This window comes from Oreochromis niloticus, linkage group LG18 (genome assembly GCF_001858045.2).
Source record: "Oreochromis niloticus isolate F11D_XX linkage group LG18, O_niloticus_UMD_NMBU, whole genome shotgun sequence".
Taxonomy (NCBI): domain Eukaryota; kingdom Metazoa; phylum Chordata; class Actinopteri; order Cichliformes; family Cichlidae; genus Oreochromis; species Oreochromis niloticus.
The window spans coordinates 16,846,691-16,860,290 of record NC_031982.2 but is presented as its reverse complement, the minus strand read 5'-3'; the positions used below and the strand labels follow the sequence as shown (position 1 = coordinate 16,860,290).

Here is a 13,600-nt window from a genome sequence, read left to right as displayed (position 1 = left end):
TTGAGGCGGATGAAGGCAGGCCCACACTCGTCCAGCATCCCACAGCACATTGATGAAAGCCCAAGGAAGCATTTGAAATATTCCAGTTACTGACTTGCATGAGGCGAGGAGCTCTAATACAAACATATCAAAGCAGAGTAAAGTCTGGCAATGCATCTTACTGTGTCAAAAAGGACCCACAATTATACTGACGAGAAAAAACCTCAAGTTCAAGAAGCCCTTAGGTTGATGGATTGTGAGAGAGTTCAGAGGTCAGTTAGGGAAATATCCGCCTTTTTTTTCCTGCCTGAAGATTGCAGACAATCACCAATAAACAACAAAACAGTTTGCAAATCAGGAAAAGTCTTTAATCAGGGTCCAAGCGGAAAGTAAATAAAACAACTTGCAACCACAGCTTTGAATAGGGTGTGTCCTAAAATTAATCAGAGAACACTTCCACCCGCATGCAACAGGATGCGCAACTAACAAAAAAAAAAAGATGCGTGGCTGCACGAGACACGGGCTGCAATCTAAAAATAGAAGCAGGAGTTGCCTGTAATCAGCATCCTGGTTCTGATGAGGACCTGCAGGAAGTTTGGTTCACATGGGCTGCAGTGACGTGAAGAGATGTTAGGAGGGTGAGATGGCACGAGTGTAAAAAAAAAAAAGAAAGAAAGAAAGAAAAAAAGAAAAAGAGTCGGTGGAGTGGCGAGAGACTTGCTGGCTGGCACGCAGACCCATCTCAGATTCCAAACATAGCGCCACATTCCCCTTCCCCCCTAATGCCCCCAAAGCAGAGCGTGTCCCTGCTTACAGGAACCTGCTGCTGACATCAACGTACAGCAGTGAAAATCTCCTCCACCACTTGTGATGATAAAGATGGCAACAAGATCCTCCAGTGTCACAAAAAATAAAAAAAGAAGCTAAAGTCCAAATTAGAGTGCTCAAACAGTCGGACACCAGCTGTGTTTCAACAGAGATTTGGGTGCAAGATGGGTAGTGCAACATTTAAACTAGCTTCTTGGGATACAAACTGAGCTGTAGTCTGCAATCTCAAAGTTTAGTTACAAGTAATGCGATGATGACACAAAGATTCAGGGACTTATTATTGACTTGATGCCAAATACTGAGTGTTGGCAAGATGAATTCTCCGGAAACAAACACAGTTAGAAACAGACAGTGTGATCTTGGAAACTGCTTAAGCAAAGCCATGCCTGTCCTGGCATGGCTTTGCTTAATTTCAGGCCTGTCTCTCCAACTGTGTCCTGCCAGTCTAAACACACGCTCTTGAAATATGTCCAGCACCTACGTATTGTTTGAAGGGACCATGAAATACTGTAACGGCATGTTAAGTGCATGAGTAGTGGCACGAAAGACATGAAACACATTGACAAGCTTGAGGTAAAAAAACACTTGGAATGGCAGTTGAGAAGCACCATCCTCTCCCCCTCCCAGCATCTGGAGCTTCGTACTGCCGTGGGGTCTGACTTCTCAACACCCACAACACAGGACTGTGTGGGTGGGTGTCAAAAAGGTCAGAGTTTTAGCTTTGACAGGTTTGACAACTACCCTGTTCGCTTTTTACCACCCTTCTTAAATTCTTGACCTAGACCCCTGATGTCATATATACAAGGTGTAAAGTATCCAGATCTCCTCCAACCTTCTAAAGCGCTATATAAATACAGGCCATTTACCATTCTAATTAACGCAACAGAACAACAAAGCCATCCACATCCCTCGTGACCAAACACCTTTTTAACAGCATAACAACATATTTTCCTTTCCTCGTTGGGCTTATAGCAATGTGTAAATGAATTCTGACACACACACACACATGCACACACACTCAGATCATTCCAAATCCATCAACCCTTAACATTTCAGGCCCAACGCTGTCCACATGAATAACCCATTTTGTATGTGCGACAGCTCAGAAGTGATATACTTGCACCATTCAGTGTGATCTGCAGCCCCACTGTTGCCTCTACACAGAGGTTCTACCCTTTAACTTCACACATGCTTGCCCCTTCAGGTATTAGAGCTGTGGAGCGGTGTCTCGCACTCACAAAGAACTACAAGATCTCAAAAGAAAAGAGCTGATTGCATGACCCTTAGCTAGTTACTCCTTTTAGCCATGCCTGCCACGTGGATTTCTTCAATTATAATCTTTTTGTGTTGATCAAATGAAGTGTACTGTAAAATGAACTGGCTAGGGTTTTCTCACAGCTTCCTCAATCATCAAAATGTTGTGTCAAACATTTCCATGTCCTTTATTTTATTTTATTCTAATGTTAAACAGGTAGGAAATGAGACATAAGATAGCAATACTGCTAGCAATATTGAACATCATAATCCCAAAGTCCAACCAAAGGGTACAACCAAAAAAAACTAAATCTAGATTGAGATCACAATCCTGACAGTGAGCGCCTGAAAATCTGATATGAAATCAGAAGAATGTAATTTAAAGGAGGGGAGGCATCACCTTCTGTTACAGTGGATCATCCGTGCCAGACAGGACATGCTGTAGCACAGTGGGGATGGAGCAGTTGCACTCCAGTCTGTAACAATGCAGTGTACAACTGTTTGTCTTTGTGCAACAGGTGGGCCGTGGAAGGAGAAGGGGGTAGTCTGGTATGTTTTTCTCTGTCTCCATGACAGAAGTTATATGGTGACGACGAGCAGTTGGCTAAAAATTGCACAAGAAGTATTTCTGGTAATAATGCCGTACATTTCTACTTGTTAGCATTTCTACTTGTTATTGTACAAGGCTGAAGTACAGCATTTGAGAATTTCTGCATATCTGTGCTTTTCTGCTTTGAACATTATGCACTCAGTCGCCACTTTATTAGGTAAATCTGTTCAACTGCTTCTTCACTTAAATACATAAGTAGCCAATCACATGGGAGCAACTCAGTGCATTTAGCTATGTAGGCATAGGTGAAAATGCCTTGTTGATGTTAGATATTAGAGGAGAATTGCCAGACTGCTTTGAGCTTATAGGAAGGCAACAGTAACTTGTATAACCACTTGCTACAACCAAGATGTGCAGAAGAGCATCTCTGAAAGCACAACTAGTTGAACATTGAAGTGTTGGGTGACAACACTACCACAATAAGTGCCACTCCTGTCAGTTAAGAACAGGAAACAAGAGCAACCAAGTTGGACAAAAGAAAATTGGAAAAAAGTCATCTGGTCTAATGAACCTAAATTTTTGCTCACAGGGTCAGAAACAATATGAAAGTATGGATCCATCCTGAATGGTATTAAAGATGCAGGCTGGTGAGGGTGGTGTAATGGTGGACGTGTTATTTTCTAGGCACACTTTGCCAAGAAAATAACCACTTGAGCTTCATTTAAAGACCACAGCCTACCTAATTACTGACCATGTACATCCTTTTATATCCAAAGTGTACCCATCTTTTGATTGTTGCTTCCAGCAGGATAACACACCATGTAACAAAGCTCAAAAAATCTAAATCGGGTTGCTTGAGCTTCCATAACCACCAGATCTAAATTCAAAAGAACACCTTTGGGATGTGGTGGAACAGGAGAGTCACATCATGGATGTAACTGTGCGATTTTAATATGGATCAAAATCTCTGAGGAATGTTTCCAGCACCTTGTTGTCTCAGTGCCACAAAGAATTAAGGCAGCTCGGAAGGTAAAAGGGGGTCCAGTGTGACAGTAGTTATTCATTAGAGGATGTTTTAAAAGCAACGCAAATTCAAAACTGGCTGTAATGTCAAGAAATCAGCAATCTAATAACCAAGTGATAGAATGTGTATTTTCTAAGAAGAACTCAATTAAAATCGGAATCTGATAAAAAAAAATTGGAATCTAAGCAAAAAAAACGAAAAACAATATTTATGGAACCGCAGTGCTTTTGTATTGATGTGTAAAATTCTGCTGCTATGTTGCAGCATTGTGCTGCAGTATACATGGGTGTATATATGGGTGAGCTATTCATGAAACAGCCCTGTCAAATGGGTCTAGGAAACTTCCCATTGCATCAATGCCTGCGTCAGTAAACCTGTGACCACTGAATAACATTACTATGTACAAACTGGTGGCGTGGCCCTTGAAAAGGTGAACAGATCCCACGTTAACCCCCACAAGCTTTTCCACATCACAGCTCCAGATTTAAGAGGAGCTGCTGTCCAACAGTCACCCCTGATGCACTCTGCTAATGCTAACTAGCGCAGTGTGGCTGTTAGTGTAGTTGTAAATATCTGCTGGGTTGGCCTGGCGCCTCGGGCAGCCCAGCTAAAGACAGGCACTTACATCACCTCCATCGTCACCAAAGCAAACGGGATATGTAACAGCCAATGTTGTCTCAGGGGTGAGCCAACTATACAGTATGAAGGAATATTTATTACAAAGCATATATAGGCAGCTACAGCAATTTACTCACTTCTTTGACTGTTCAGGATTACATAGGCAAATCACAGCTTCAATTAGGATTACAGCCTATACAATGTACAAATCCGCTTCTAACATGCTTTCAAGAGATGCAGTGCAGCCATGCAAACTGAATCTGGACCCAGAAGATCATCCATGCATACAAGCAAGCATCATGCATGGTTGTACATTAATGTCTATTAGATTAAACGGCTTCAAGGGTGTTTAACAAGCCAGGAAAATTAAATGTTTTCAGATATAACTTCTATGCTATGTGTGTTTTCTCTTTTCTCACCACCAAATTACACCACCTCTCTATTTCTAGCCATTTATCTTGTGAAAAGAGAAGGCCAGGTCACTTTCAGCAGGCTTAAAAAGGGCCAAACTTTTGTGAGAGACTGAGAGCACAGAAAGGATGTCACACAATACCGCCTAGAAGGATTCTAACACAAAAGGGGGCGACGGCTGCAAATAAAACATTCAAACCAACTTTTGTGGGAGGTGAACCCCCGAGAAAGAGGATTAGGTTCCAGGGGAATGTCTCCAAAATTGAGTTCTTGGAAGCTTTTTCTCTTGACGATTGCTGAATTATAGACAGAGCCAAAAACATTGCATTAACCTGAGTCACTCTCTCTGTTACAAAGCTAAATCGTAGATCTTGAACTTATTCACATCTTCTAAAAAGTGAAAGGTCTCAGTGTACACACTACCAAAGCCTTCTAAATTAATAACCTTCAAATCACAAATAACAAGACATTCTGCAATCAGAGGCTATTTAAAGCAGCAAAATCACAAACATGATAAACACCAGACGACTTAAGAAATGCCTCAAAGCTAAAATAAAACAAAACAAAACAAAACACGCAATTAATCAGAGCCTAATTTAAACTACTAGGACCCAATATTCACTCAGGGCCCGACTTCTACCAATGAGAAGCAGCTCAGTCTCATCAAACAGACTGCTGTAAGGCTATAATGTTTGCCTCACATGGTCTACTCTGGGTTCACTCAGGCAGATAAGCACATGTGGTCAGGGCTCCTAAAATACATTCCCCAGAAAAAAGGAGTGACTGGTAGCCTGATACATGGCATAAATATTTAGAGGAACAATGGCTTACTTACTGTGTCCTGTAAATAGGTTCACAAGGAAAAAGGTTCTAGGAAGAGAAGCTACTTTTTGCAGTCATCAATTCATAATTTTATTTTAGCACATTTCTGACAAAATGTGCTAAGATAAAAATGCACAACACAAAATGTGTATCTGTGCAACCTGCACATGCCTATGTATATTCCAAGTTATTCACTCTAAGCAAATTCCTAAACAAGTAAAGAAGCCACTGATGCCAAACATCATATTAAGGTGTTTAGGGGGAGTAACTGAAGATCACTGTGGTCGTTTCCTGATTGAAGGTAGGATTTGTCATGGGTCATAGGTCAAAAAGCCAAGAAGTCACAAAAACAGGGAGCAGCTTGCCTGCTTGCATTGGCCTGTCTGAGACAGAGGGCCTGTGCAGTGTAGATTGCTAAGCTGCAGGCAATTTAGAAAGCGATCCTGCTACAAGAAGCATTTGACCTCTATGGCCGTTAACGAAAGCGGTGCAAAGTTTTAACAAATGTTTGCCTGAGAACTGGTAAAAGGTAAAACACATTGTATTTCCAAATATTCAGTCTTGGTTTTGTCTGTTAGACTCAGATTAGTTTGTAAGTCAGTTTTAATCATCAACCCAAGCAAACTATATGGTGACCTGATTACAGCGCTACATAAAACAGAACGGCAGTTAAACAGCACAGACCTCACCCAAGGCCGATACAGCGATAAAACATCACAGTCACTTATTCCGAAAAATAAATAATGTCATAAATACGCATGCCAGAGTTTTTGGAAAACAAAGGTGAAAAAAAGAGTTTTTTAAAGTGTACAATGGCAGTAAGAGGTCAGGACCAAGAAACACGGGCGTATCAGTAATCTTTTATCACGATGTGTAAATGCTGCACCTCCACATTCTCATTAGAAACTTTGTTCCTTAGTTCTTGTTTCTCTTCCCAACATCTCTAAAATCATTACTGTGAGGGGATACAACATACGAAAGAGATCTTAGTAAAGAAAGTGAGAAGAAAAGTTGGCTTAATACAAAGAAATGCCCATGCAGCGACAAAAGTCTTGAGAGAAAAGTCAAATATCAGGACAATCCATAACTGTCAAGATTTTTATTGTAAACCAAAAATGTCAGCCTCCTGTTGATGGCATAGGCAATATTCATTTTTCCAGGGATAATCTCATCCAGTAATATGACAATAAATCCCCGGGATTTCAATGTCCCAATCCTGGCAATGATTAAACCCTAAAAAGTCCATCCATCCATCCATTCGCTTCCACTTATCCTTTTCAGGGTCGCGGGGGCGCTGGAGCCTATCCCAGCTGTCATAGGGCGAGAGGCGGGGTACGGGGTACCCTAAAAAGTCATTTAATTTATTTAAAAAAATGTCATATTACTCTCTAAATATGCAAATTCATCTCGACTTGCCTGTGAGCCATTCCCATTTTCGCTCTTCCTCTCCAGACCAACTTTCTACATGAATGGAGACGCAGCCTTGCTCCACTCTGTGGAAGTGTTTGCTTTGTTAAGTTGAGGAACTTGGAGAGGATGCTGTTTTTGTGGGTCAGGGGAGCAAAAAGCCACAGAACTCAACATAATATCAACAATGGAACTGTTAAAACAAAAATAAATGTTTTTTTGCCTAAGTTGACCGTCCAACAGTCCTAAACACCAGGACTTTTTTTGTTATTGTTTTTAACAAAAACTATAACCAAAATTTTATTAGCCTACTGCTCAAGTTAACCAGTTTTATACATATAAAACAACTAACAAACCACTTTGCTTTTAATGTATGTTTGGGATCAGTTTTCATGCTAAAAAATTAAGTTGTTATCAATTAAATGTTTTCCAGATGGCATTGCATGGGGGTTCAAAATATTTCCATCAGTTCTGATAAGATCCCAACACATCAAAAGCAGACCCAAAACATGACAGAGCTTGGGTTTTACAAATGGTTGTATATGCTCACTCTTGTACCTCTCACACTGACGATGATTTGAATCAAATTCAAATCCAATTTGGATTCATCAGGCCTGTTGCCATTGTTTTACAGTCCAGTTCTTGTGTAATTTGACATACCTTTTCTAACTGTTTCCCTTCCTTGGCTTCTCGACAGTCACAATCCATCTACCATCTACCATAGATAGTTTTCAACCTGTTAGGATGCCTGGGTCGTTGACCCAGGGTTTTGAGTTTATTATATTATTTACCATTTCTAGTCTTTGGTTTCTTGGTCTGTGTTCTGTCTTATGGTTTACGTCTCAGTTCCCTCTGTTGCAGTGCCTGCGTGTGAGTCTGTGTCTTTAGTTCAGTCTGTGTTGTTTCCTGTTTTATTTTGAAGGTCCAAGTCTTATATTAATGTATCTGGTTTCGCTTTACCTTGTCTTGTTAGGCCTGATTTGCCCCAGCTGTGTTTCCCTCCTGTTACCCATTCCCTGATTGCTCCCTCTGTGTATTTCAGCCCTGTGTTTCTCTGTGTCTGTGTTTCGATCTACCGTTTATTTTGCTGTGTGTTCCATCTGCCTGCCTGTGTAAGTTTATTTTGTATTTTTGGGTTTTTTGTTACTTTTTGCCATCCAGCAATAAAGCTGAGTTTTGAAGTACACTTTTGCCTGTCAAGGAGTCTGCACTTTGGGTCCTTTCCCTGCCTTCACACAGCCGGTACATAACACAACCCCTGGGAATAAATTGTGTGTTTTTGTGACACACAATTTATACAGTAACAAAAGGAAATAGAATACAATTTAAAACTGTCTCTTTGCTAAGTTATCTGCTATGTGTAGACACAACACTGGTTCATCCCTTGAGTTAGGTGCCTTTTTTATGGTTGAATGATTCATAGATCAGCGATAGGTAGTTTAACTAACAAACAAACAAAACACATTCTTTTGAAAAGAGTCAGGAACAATGACTGAATTTAAAATGAGTGGACAAGCTTTCAAAGAAAACCTTTGAGAGCCCATCAGAAGGCTTGAAACACTATTGCTAAAAAAAAATAAATAAAAAAATAAAAAATTGCAACACAGGTAAGAAAAATATAAATAAATCAGGGGAAGCTCAAAACTTTTGCACATTGCTGTATGTATAGATGTGAGTCCTCTGTATGTGGGATATAGAATATAGCCTCCCCCCTCTTGCCATGAATCAACACCACAGGAATCTTTGACTTGACTCTGTTATCAAACAGCTGATAACGAGTTCCTTGGGATTGTTACATATTAAAAAAAACATTAAAAAAACCCTTGCTGTCCGAATCTTTGTTTCTGAGACTGTTATTAGTACAATAAATGAAAATGCCCAGTTATGCCCTGACTGCTTCTTGTAGTGATGACACATCTTCCAGCCTAATAAAAAATCTAGACAAGTTAGCAAAAATAAAAACTTTAAATTTTAGTCCTACTGACAGAGTATCCAACAGAACCACACTGCCATTAAAGCCAAGGCAGCAGGATACTGGGGTAATTTATCATAGCAACCGTCCAGGTCACCCTATATCAGTTTAGTCTAGCTTCAAACTTGGCAAGCCGTGCTTCAAACAGTCGTCTTTGAAAGAGACAGACCGGAAACAGCTCTGTCAAAAGAGCCCCCCCTCTTTGAACCTCATTATTCTAACATAAACATCAAGTGTGCCTTTATCTAATATCTCTCCTAAGAGCTGCACAGCCACCTGCGTTGCTCTTGAAAGAAACCACAGCACCCTTTCAGCTCAGTCTAGCCCACATATTTCACTGTATACACAATTGATCCTATGGATTTAAAAAGAATCTACAAAGCTATTAAAGTTTTACACAGAACACTCAAAGAACACGGCAGCTTAGAGCACTTTTCTGGATGATGCACAGGCTTATGTTTGCATGGTGGAAGAAAGCCATGAAACACAGCAGTAGGGTAAATAAAGCACACCCCAAACATCACATATATGAATGTAAGTAACCTGGTCAGGTAATTGATTTGGTATTCTAGTGCAAGGGTGTTAAGCATAAGGCCCAGGGACCAGAATTGGCCCAGCCAAATGGACATCTTTGGAGAATATAAAGGAGTGCATACATTTTGGACTTTTAACTGCATTTTCATACATTTTACAGCTCGTCCTACTGATGAAGCCCTCCCCCACAGTCTTTCATATTACAACAAAGTAAAGTAAAAAGTAAAAGAAAAGTTGTTGTTTATTTCACTATATACAATAGTAATGTAAGTTTTGGTTGTTTTTTTTTTACAATGTATCCACGGTCAAATAAAGAACCAAATAAATAAATACTCTATTTTTGTGAATTAACCAAACTTTTTCTGCTTTATATTTACAGTCTGGGCAACGACCTACCAGAACTTTTTTTCTGTGATTTTACATATTTATTTTGGAACAATTTAAGCCCAAAGAGTCATGCTGACAGATTTATTTCATTAAATAGAGCTGCATTGCTTTATCATGTCATATAACTTATGCGTGCTGTTGAAGTTGCACTTCTTATACTGAGAAATCAGGGATTAATGTGCAGCTGAACGTCTTTACACTGTCAGAAATAGTTTTTTACGGTGGCCCTGAGAGGCCAAACGGACTGCAACTTAAGAAAACACCAGCAATAAGAAAAACCCTGTAAAAGCACACAAGACACAACGGAAATAGGAAAAACGACAACGGAAATAGGAAAAAGGAAAACAGAAATGGGGAAAAACTGATTTCCAAAAGCACAAGGGAAGTGTTTCTGGGGAGACAATAACCTGACGGACCAGGTGCAGGAACCAAAATATGCTAAGAATTGCGCTGGGAGCCACTTAAAAGAAGTGGAGGATCTATCGGTTTTGTGAGTAAAGAAAAGATGAGAGAGAGGTAAGTGTGTTAGCCTAACTATTAGCCTAAAAATCTGTCATCAGTATTACATGAATCATGATAAAACACACCTACCATGTTTTGGGTTCCTGCGACTGGTCTGTTGGGGTATTGTCTCCCCAGAAACACTTCCCTTGTGCTTTTGGAAATCTGTTTTTTCCCCATTTCTGTTTTAGTTTTTGTCATTTTTCCTATTTCCATTGTGTTTTGTGTGCTTTTGCAGAGTTTTTCTTATTGCTGGTGTTTTCTTAAGTTGCAGTCCGTTTGGCCTCTCAGGGCCACCGTAGTTTTTACTGGCCTGGCCCACTTAAGATCAAACTGAGCTGTAAAATGAGTTTGACAACCCTGTTCTATGCATCAAGGAGCTGCAAACATACGATCATATAATTAAATTACAAAAAACAAAAATATCTTAACATGATTTGAGTACTAAACATTAGGATGCAAGGGCAGCAGGTGAGTATTTAGAGTCGTGGTGGTTGTATCAGATGAAAAAAAAGAAAAAACTGTGGGATAGGTGAAACGGGTGTGTTGTGTGTGCATATGTAGTTAAGATTGTGTTTTACTGAAGGAAGACAGGGTTTTGTTTGGTTAAGTTACAGTCAGAAATCTAGCAACACTCTTCTAGAACCCTATAATGCAATAATACTGCTTTCCCTGCTCCCAAATAAACTGAGCATTACCACGTATTAAAGGCAGACATCTCTAAAAGCCCTGCATGTGTCCATCCTCTTGGAAGCTTGGACTATATTTAACCATGCAGGAGCTTTGCTCAGCTCAGTCTGTCTAAAAACAGAGACAGAAAAGCCCACACCCATTGTCTGACACAGTGCCCACTGGGAGCCAAAGATGCAACACGTGTGGAGGGGAGCACTTTTGCTCCTCTCTCTCATTTATTTTTTTTGAAGTCTTCTCCAAAGCTAGTCAAAACCCTTATCACGTAAGAGGTCCACGCCTCCACCTGAACTTCTCCTATTTTATTTTACATTCTCCTGATCCCTAATCCAGAGACAGCATTCCTCTCTTTCCTCACAGTGGATAATTGAGCGTAAGGCGCTGTTTTATGGGCCGTTAGCCAAACTCCTGCCAGAGACACACAAGATGGAAGAATCTGATTCCTGGCAAGAGTCCAACTGCACCACATTATTCACATGATTACTGCTAGCTGAGGTGATGAAGCTCACACTGAAAACATAATCATGTTACACCTTTGGAATACTTATGAAGGGAAAAAAGAGAAGTTTAAAAAAAGGATTTCTTGCCGGCATATCCAAAATAAATCAGCAGCAGCAAAAACAAAGCAAAGACCAATAACAAAAAGAAAGTGGTAAAAGAATATAACAGACTTCCCATTTCCCACCAGCAAAGGTGCTCTGTCACCTCACACAAATGGAATAACTTCACAGCCACAAAGCAATGGCAAAGGAAGACATAAATGTTCCTCTTCTCCCCTTGTAACATTCAGGTGCTATATTTTACTGACACCACTGAGCTATCATTATTCACACAGCTGGTATCAGCCAGGAGACATCTGTTCATGTGTAGAGTAAGTTATGATAATCTCACCTGTCCAAGGTCCAGGGTAACATTCACCTCATTGTAGACAACCCCCATGGAGAGAGGAGGGCTCTGCCACCACCGCTCAGTCCCGTCAATGGCATTGGTCACAGGGTGGGCTTTGTTTGGGTCAACGGAGTTGCAGTAGTCACAAAACTGACCCTAAAAGGTATCAGGTTGTTAGTATTCAGAAACAATTAGCAGACATGTTTAATAGTGGTGGAGGTGCTTGCAAAAAACTTACCTGTACTGCCAAAAGTTTAAAAACAACAACAACAAAACAACAACAAAAAAATAAATATGACATCTTTAATGTAGATGAATGAAATTCTTGACTTGAAAAAGCTTGGGAACGCTCTTATTAAACTGTACCTTTTATAGTATTATAGGGCTGTAAAAGCCTTATTGCCCTGGGAGATCTCCTGAGGAAATAAGACCCCTGTTGAAAGGGCATTTCCTTTAGAAAACGTGGAACTCAACTACAATGGTGTAAAACTATTTCTGGCAGTTGTACAACTTGGTCAGGGCGGGCAGTTAATTGTCACGGTTCCCGGAGGGGTTCCTGGTACTACTCACAAATTGGAGCATTGGACTGGGCCATTAAAAAGGACGACTGGGTCGCTGGTTACACGAGTTCCCACATTACAATGTAATCACCACGTCCCCATCCTTTTACGCATGCACGAACGCCTATTTCCTTACCTGTATATTTTGAGTAAGAAGTCCATTGGTAGGCCCTCCGACTAGTTTACAGTATAAATCATATCTCGGTGTGCCAGCCTCATCCTGTCCGCAGGTTGCTGTAGCAGTGATCCCGGAGCCCTGTGCGAGGTTAAAGTATGGTGGATTCAAACTGAAACCTGTTAAGTCATTAAAAGTTTGTTGTCCGTCCGCGTCCCTGAAAAGCGTCAACCCAAGAATATAGAATCCAAAGAGCAGATGAGCTCCTCTCATCCCTCTCGCCATGTTCCAAAATTACAGATCCGTGTTGCTGAGCGCAACCCGCAGCGTGCAGCGGGTCTTGTCATCTAAGGATCTCCATGAAATGCGCTAATGGGCTGCGAGTTACGCGCGGGGGCTCTCTTTTAGCGGGTTCACGCGTCTGTTAATCCCAAAACGACGCTTTTAAGTGGATCTTCCGCTGCTTGGAGGTGTGATCTCTTTCCATCGCATGTCACCAAACTCAACGCAGACAGCACTGCGTGCTCTGAACCAGACGGTGCGGCACACTGAGCTATCAGGTGTCAGGTCGATGGTCTGAGCTCGACGCTGGTCCGCTGAGTGGGGCCAAAGGTCTGCCGTCACAGCATTCACCAGAAGCTCATCTTTTGTCCTTTTTTTCTTTCCTTTTTCGGTGTAAAACTTTTTTTTAAGGATTTAACAGTGTAAAGTCACTGTGTGTGACCCTGTCGCGAGATTTCTAGGAGCTTTTAAACCAAAACATCTCCAAACATATGAAAGATTCAGACCTAAGCGTAGGGCGGTCCCAGCTGGTGGAGAATAGAGCTGCTGCAGGTGGAGCGCCGACAACCAGGGAATTAATATACTATATTTTTTGTAGCAACCCCTAGCTACTGACCACTAAATTTCATTTTCCACCAGTTAATGTTATTGTCTCGTTAAATAATGCGGGGTCCAATCCAATATTTTGGATTGTGAAGTGTAGCATTAAAAAGGGAAAAATTGAATTACGACTGGTTATTGAACAATACGTCTGTTTATAGAAAAAAACTGTCTGTGA

General features: G+C 40.8%; 1 protein-coding gene across 5 annotated transcripts in view; it reads right to left on the bottom strand.

Moving 5' to 3' along the window:
- Positions 1–13,341, bottom strand: part of LOC100709653 (laminin subunit alpha-3) — a 60,104-nt gene extending 46,763 nt beyond the window's left edge. For 3 of the 5 annotated variants that reach the window (XM_005476338.4, XM_019347951.2, XM_005476340.4), the window contains exons 1-2: positions 12,562–13,341; positions 11,869–12,021 (exon numbers count right to left, since the gene is read on the bottom strand). In XM_005476338.4, the coding sequence (XP_005476395.1) occupies positions 11,869–12,021; positions 12,562–12,825 (417 nt within the window). In that variant the 5' untranslated portion in view covers positions 12,826–13,341. The remainder of the gene's footprint in view (positions 1–11,868; positions 12,022–12,561) is intronic. The other 2 variants (XM_005476339.4, XM_005476341.4) reach the window with 1 other exon arrangement.
- Positions 13,342–13,600: the final 259 nt, after the last annotated feature.